Raw genomic sequence first — 6,971 nt, forward strand, 5'->3', positions numbered from 1 at the left:
TGTTACTATAGGCACCATCTCTCCCTACTATACCTGCTATCCCACAGTCACACTCCCTTCCCAGAGAATATTATCCCACTGTTACTATAGACACCATCTCTCCCTACTATACCTGCTATCCCACAGTCACACTCCCTTCCCAGAGACTATTATCCACTGTTACTATAGACACAATCTCTCCCTACTATACCTGCTATCCCACAGTCACACTCCCTTCCCAGAGACTATTATCCACTGTTACTATAGGCACCATCTCTCCCTACTATACCTGCTATCCCACAGTCACACTCCCTTCCCAGAGACTATTATCCCACTGTTACTATAGGCACCATCTCTCCCTACTATACCTGCTATCCCACAGTCACACTCCCTTCCCAGAGACTATTATCCACTGTTACTATAGACACAATCTCTCCCTACTATACCTGCTATCCCACAGTCACAGTCCTAAGTAATATGACTGGTGCAAGTGTTAGTGACTGCACAGTTAAGAGGTATGAGCTCTGGACCAGTCAAGGACAAATCAGGTAATTATGGGTTAAACCAAACTTATATTTGCCTAAATTATAAATGTATAAAAATGAGAACCTGACTTATATTAACTACAAATACATTATGCAGCAGGACACCTCACACCTCTCCTCTGTTTCACACAAAAGGACTGGTCATTATATTGATCACCAATTTGTACCAAGTCAACAGATTCCCGACCCTCCGGCTGATGAACCTCAGGAAAGTGCAAATCGAACAGTTCGTACTTATAAAGATATGGATCGAGCAGAACATCGACAAAAACACCAACATCGCTGAATAGATAAGAAAAAACGGAATACTGTATTTGATTTAGAAAGTTTGTACTGTACATATAGATAAACAAGTAAACAGACAAATGTTAAGCGCTCTAAAGTGGATCATTGTGTCCCCAGGCCGATAGGAAATAATTATTATAATTATTATTATTATTAGAGGATCTGGTTTTTCTGTGTTTGGTTTATCTCTTTGCATAAGAATGGCTGGAGTTATCTCAGAAACTCTTTCTAGGGGTGAAATCCTTTCCTGAATACTCAGACCCTGACTAGTGAATTTAGGCAGAAACAGGAGTGTGAGTGAGAGTGTGAGTGAGAGTGTGAGTGAGAGAAAAGAGGAGCAGAGGAAAGAGACAAAGACAAGGAACAGAGGAGAGCAATGTAATTCGAGTGCAGATGGGATAGAAAGAGACAGAGAGAAAGAAAGAGGGACAAGCAGGAAAATTAAAGAGACAGTGACTGAGATTAAAATACAGAATAGGAATTGACAGACAAGGAGACAGCTAAACAAGAGACAGACAGACAAAGAGATTTAGCAGAAAAGTGTGTTCAAGATAGAGGGTTAAACAAAGTTGCATGTGACTGTGTCACAAAGAGAGAGAATATTAGTGTGAGAAAGTAAAAGGGAGAGAGTATGAGTGTGAGTGTGAGTGTGAGCATGAGTGTGAAAGGTTAGGGGGATGTGCCAAACAAACCAGGGAATAAAAAAAGAGCATTCGCAATATTATGTACAAAGCATTTTCTACACATATATTACAATTGGGAAGTGACCTCATCACTGAGATATACATAATTCATATAAAATCTTGAAATAAAAATAAAATTCTGTTACAGTCATAAACTATTCTTTTCTCCACATTTAACCAGTTAAGTAACCCACACAGGCAGTGACAGAGGTGTAGATACAAAAAAGAAAAAGGTGCTTACGAGGAAAAAAATGATTGTCTGATGAACACGAAAACCAAATAAAATTAAAATTATTTTTAAAAAAAAAGGTAGAAGAAAAATTGCATCTTGGGTGAGATGAGTGGGATTCCTCTTCCTGGAGATCCTGGGAAGGGGGCACCAAGCTTGGCTTAGGGGGGTCTGACCCCAGATACAAAGGAATCATGCAATGGCCTTGCGTCCAATGGCTCAAATAGGGGGTCGCGCTTGTCTTTTGGGGGGTCATACAAGTCACCCTTTTAGGCTCCTCAAGTCTTTTCTATGAGAGTCAATTTGAAGTGAGGTCCATAGGAGCCCTGATCTGCCTGGGTCCAAGTCTTTGCCTATCATACGTCACATTCAGAGTCACTGGAGGTGACAGATAGGATGGAGGTGGCAGTTTCTGCTCTTTCTGCCAGGCTGGAAACGCTGGTGGTCGGACTGGCCGCTGCCGTCGAAGGAGACTCGGCCGAGCTGTGTGTGGGGCAGCCGGGATCTGCCAACGACCTCATGCCACTCTGTCCGATAGATTGGTGCTGAAGCCTGGTGGGGAGGAGGGGGGATACCACAAACAGCATGGTCAGTATTCAAGTGGGCTCAATTCCCTCCAACACAATTTTAAAATATGGGATGGGGACAAAGTGCTTGAGGCTTTACCCTAAAAACCGAGAATCCCATCTTTTCTCCCAAAAACCCTCCCAAAAATTCCTACATAAAATAATCCAAAGGAAGAGGAGACAATCGCCACCAAATTAAACGTTTCGGACTCCTGGCACTTTTCAGAAAAAACATTCATAACAGACCAGCAAATAATAATAATAATAATAATAATAATAATAATAACTTCAGCCAGTAATTCCATCCCCATGCAGTCAGGCCATAATAATAATAATAATAATAATAATAATAATAATAATTATAATAATAATAACTTCAGACAGTAATTCCACCCCCATGCAGTCAGGCCATAATAATAATAATAATAATAATAATAATTATAATAATAATGAATATAATAATATTATATAATATTGGGTTATTCCAAAATCAATTTGCCCACAACCCACGAGAAATTAAATTATCTCTGAGTTCAGAATTCAACACTCTCTCAACACAAAGAACGTTTTCTTCGCCCCAAAATCCAGAAATTAGTATTAATATTCCAATTAAACCTGCCTGTGTACCACAAGAACCCTCCTCTCACGAGCACTTCACTATTATGATAATGTATTATTGCAAATACATCATTTTCCCATATAAAATATATATTTGCCTATATATATATAATTTTATTAAACTGACAGTTTGTCACTGACGCATTAAATATCCGCTCTTGTGGCAGCTGTCGCAAAATGCTATTTCCAAAACCAGCTTTTACAGGATTTTTTTTTTTTTTTTTTTTTTAGAAATTAGGGCAAGACTGAAACACTGTCACAGATAATAATTAACGGATGGAAAATGCCACAATAATTTACACAACAGGAATAAGACAAAATGCAGAGCAATTTAACATGCACCATAAATTGCTTTACACTCAGTAATAACCCATAAACAGCCTGTACATTTATTTTTTCTCTATTTTCCGACCAAATTGTATTTGTTATTACAGAAATAAACCCGCAGGCCCTGCTCACAAAATAAGAATTCTAAAGGCGGCTAAAGGTCAAATTAAAAACGTCCCTCTCCGCTGAAATGACACTTTTATACACGGTTGACAGTTGGAAATAATCAGGGCTAAAAATCATCACAATTTCGACCACAGAAAATATCAATTTAAGGACTTATGATTATTTATACACCTTAGTGTGACAGGTTAATGAGAAGTATTAACTACAGGTTGATTAGGAAATGGCACATCCTTGTTTTTTTTGTTTTTTTTCTCAATTAAAATGCGGGTTTTTATGAAAGTAAAAGAATTGTCTAAGAATTATAAATAAATAATAAAACGCTTCCTCGTTGAATTTCGTTTTTTTTTGTACCAATATTGACAAAGGACGTTTTCTGTTTATTTATTTATTCCTCCCTAATGAGTAGAGGAATTAAGGCAATAGACATAGTGGGGGTAATGATGCCACTGTCAATACCATGACCAGGACAATAGCCCCCCCACTGTTAAATTTGTTTACCGTTTAAGCAGAGCCGCTTTTAATTCCCTCATTTGCCCCCACAGAAATACACAGTTTTGTTTTCCTATTATTTTAATTCTTGGGAGAAAGAAAAAGACAATTGTGCAAATGATGTTGCAAATGGGAGTTTGTTCACAGGCTTTTCAATGGGAGAAAGGTTGGGAGAAAAGTGCTGCTGGGGAAGGGTTTTGGGGCAGGTTTAGAAAAGAAAAAGGGAGGCTTTTTATAAACTAAAATATTAATTATAATGCCTTAATAACTAGTGACTGCCCTCAGCTTTTTTTTTTTAATTTTAAATGGAGAAAATAAAACACAGTTCGAATCCGCTTTGGTGGATTTGGATGGGACTTAAGGTGGCCATAGACGTAACAATTACGATCTTTCTTGGAAAAGATCTTTCCAAGAAAGATCGTTCGTTTCAATACACACGTGTAGAGCTGAATTGGCAGATATACAGGTAGATATACGGGAAGAAACAATAGAATTCTACCTGTATCTGACGATTCAGCACTAACAATGGGTGATGTTTGGGTCCCTTCAAAGGCACCCGATCAAAATTTTCCGTCCAGCCCGATCGACGAGCCGACCGATATCCAAGTCTTCTGCCGATATTGGTCGGCTCTTTTTCCACCATACACGCAACGAATATCGGACGAAAATTCGTTTCGTACGATATTATCTGTGTGTCTATGGCCACCTTTAAATAGAAATGTTGACGGTACAGACAGAAACACAGACAGACAGACGCGCGTGGGTGTCATTTGGTTTCCCTTATAGGCAACTATTCTAATTTCTAAAATTAAATGATAAAAAATCTACTAACCATCATCACTCTATATATCTATCTAATCAGTCATCCATATACCGATATATATTTGCTGGTCTGTACTTGAGGCCCACAGAGCCACCACACAGTATTTCCAGCTGTTTAGTCTCACTCTCTCTCCCATGATGTCCAGCTATTGGCCCCTGTTAGACTGTAAGACTATAAGGACCAGTCAGCTCCTATCACTGACCCACTGTAGGCAGAACATTATATTGGCCGGTCAGTAGTTCTGGTTCTATCAGTGACCCGGTAGAAGCAGAACTCGCTGGTCTCCAGTATCCCGAGTTCATTGCACTGGTGTAAGAGGAAATCTATTTGTATAACAAGGTAATTACTGGCCCCCATAGCCCAAATCCTTTCCAAAAGCGCAACATGCCAAATTGCCACAATGTCAATATACCCAACAGCCCCCAGTCTTTTCCTGGTCCATTCAGTACAGACTATGGACTAATCTCCTAGTAGTCTCCAAACACACCCAATACTTCCCTAGCCCGTCCAGTCTTCTCCCAACATACTCAGTGTTCTCCTATCCCATCCAGTAGTGTCTCTCATTATATCCAAATACTCTCTTAGCCCATCCAGTAGTCCTCCACTATACCCAATACTTTCCTAGCCCATTAAGTAGTCTCCTTACACACTCAATTCTCTCCCAATATATTCAGTACTCTCCTCGCCCACCCAGTAGTCTCCTCGCCCATTCAGAAATCTCCCAGCCCATTCAGGAGTCTCCTAGCCCTCCCAGTAGTCTCCTAGCAGATCCAGTAGTCTCCTAGCCCATTCAGTAGTCCCCTAGCGCATCCAGTAGTCACCCAGTAGATCCAGTGGTCTCCTAACTGATCCAGTAGTCACTTAGCCCAGTCAGTACTCTACTCGCCCACCCAGTAGTCCCCTAGACCATCCAGTAGTCCCCCAGCCCAATCTGTAGCCCCACAGCAGACCCAGTAGCCCCCCAGCCCATTGAGTGGTTGCCCAGAGCCCCAGTAGAGGGTGAAGTTGGCCGGGACTGACCTGTTTTTAGCGGCGGCCGCTCTGTCCCTCTGCCGGCGGTTCTTGAACCAGTTTCCCACCTGTGTGGGGGTGAGGCCGGTGGCCTGGGCGAGCTCTCGCTTCTTGCTGGGGTTGGGGTAGGGATCCTGCAAGTACCATTCCCTCAGGAGGCTGCGAGTCCGCTCCTTGAAGCAGTGAGTTTTCTGTTCTCCGTCCCAGATGGTTCGGGGCAGAGGGAACTTCTTCCTCACCCGGTATTTATCCACCGGCCCCAGGGGTCTCCCCCGCAGCTTCTCCGCCTCCTGATAATGCGCCTCCAGCCACATGGCCTGCAGCTTCCCGTGCGACTCTTTGGTGAACTTGTGGTTCTCCAGCAGCAGGTAGAGCTCCCTGAAGTTGCCCGTGTGGAAAGCGACGACGGCCCGAGCGCGCAGGATGGACTCGTGTTTATTAATGGCCTCACAGGCCCCCGGGGCCACGGGCAGAGACCACAGGAAGCGCCCGAGCCGCTCGATGTCCCCCGTCTCCTCCAGCGTCTCACACACACTCGCCACCTGCTCCGGGGAGAAGTTCAGGCTCGGCAGGTGGAACATTGACAGCTCGTCCTGGGCTCGGGGGCCGCTCAGCAGAACGGAGCGCTCGGGGAAGTTGGGCAGGAAGAGGTGGGCGGGATAAAGCTCTAGAGGGGACCTGAACACCATGGGATGGCCGGCGGGGGGACAGCACGAGCCGCACACAAAAAGAAGCAGCAAAACTAGCGACAGCGACAGCGGGACAGTCACTCAGCGCAATGCCAGCGGCCTCATCCTAGCGCCCTCTCCTCTCACACTGACTGCGGCGCACTAACATTGCTTCGCTTTTCTATTGGTCTCTCAGGTGTCTCCAGGGCAACGCTGCCAATCACTGTCACCTCTGCCAATCAACGGCCGCGACGTCACCAGCTCTTACCACTTCCCCTGGATGGGGGGTAAGGTAGAGAGGGGAGTGTGGGGTTATCTAATGGGATACTCCCCCCACACATAACACACACACATAGATACATCCTTCCCCTTTAAATCAGGGATCAAATAATGGGATTGCTGAATGGGATGAGCAATTAGTGGGAGGAATATTATTGTCATGTGAAGGAGGAGGGAATAAAGAGCTTCTCACTCACTTCCACATGATCTGCACGTACTTTCCCTTCATTCTGCCCATGTGAGCAGCAATAGTGCCGGGAAGAATGGAGAGATGAGATCATGAGACATTCCCTACCCGGGTCACCCTGCCTGGCACTGCCTCCTGCTACCCCAACCCCGACAC

The 6,971-nt window shown here is 43.7% G+C and overlaps 1 protein-coding gene across 1 annotated transcript; it reads right to left on the reverse strand.

Moving 5' to 3' along the window:
- Positions 1-811: 811 nt before the first annotated feature.
- On the reverse strand, positions 812-6,477 carry six3.L (SIX homeobox 3 L homeolog; the record flags this gene model as incomplete). Its single annotated transcript, NM_001085702.1, is given in 2 exon segments — positions 812-2,273; positions 5,691-6,477. Coding segments are annotated over 2 exon segments (876 nt in total). The 3' UTR covers positions 812-2,077.
- Between the last annotated feature and the right edge of the window lie 494 nt (positions 6,478-6,971).

This window comes from Xenopus laevis, chromosome 5L, assembly GCF_017654675.1.
Source record: "Xenopus laevis strain J_2021 chromosome 5L, Xenopus_laevis_v10.1, whole genome shotgun sequence".
Classification (NCBI taxonomy): Eukaryota; Metazoa; Chordata; class Amphibia; order Anura; family Pipidae; genus Xenopus; species Xenopus laevis.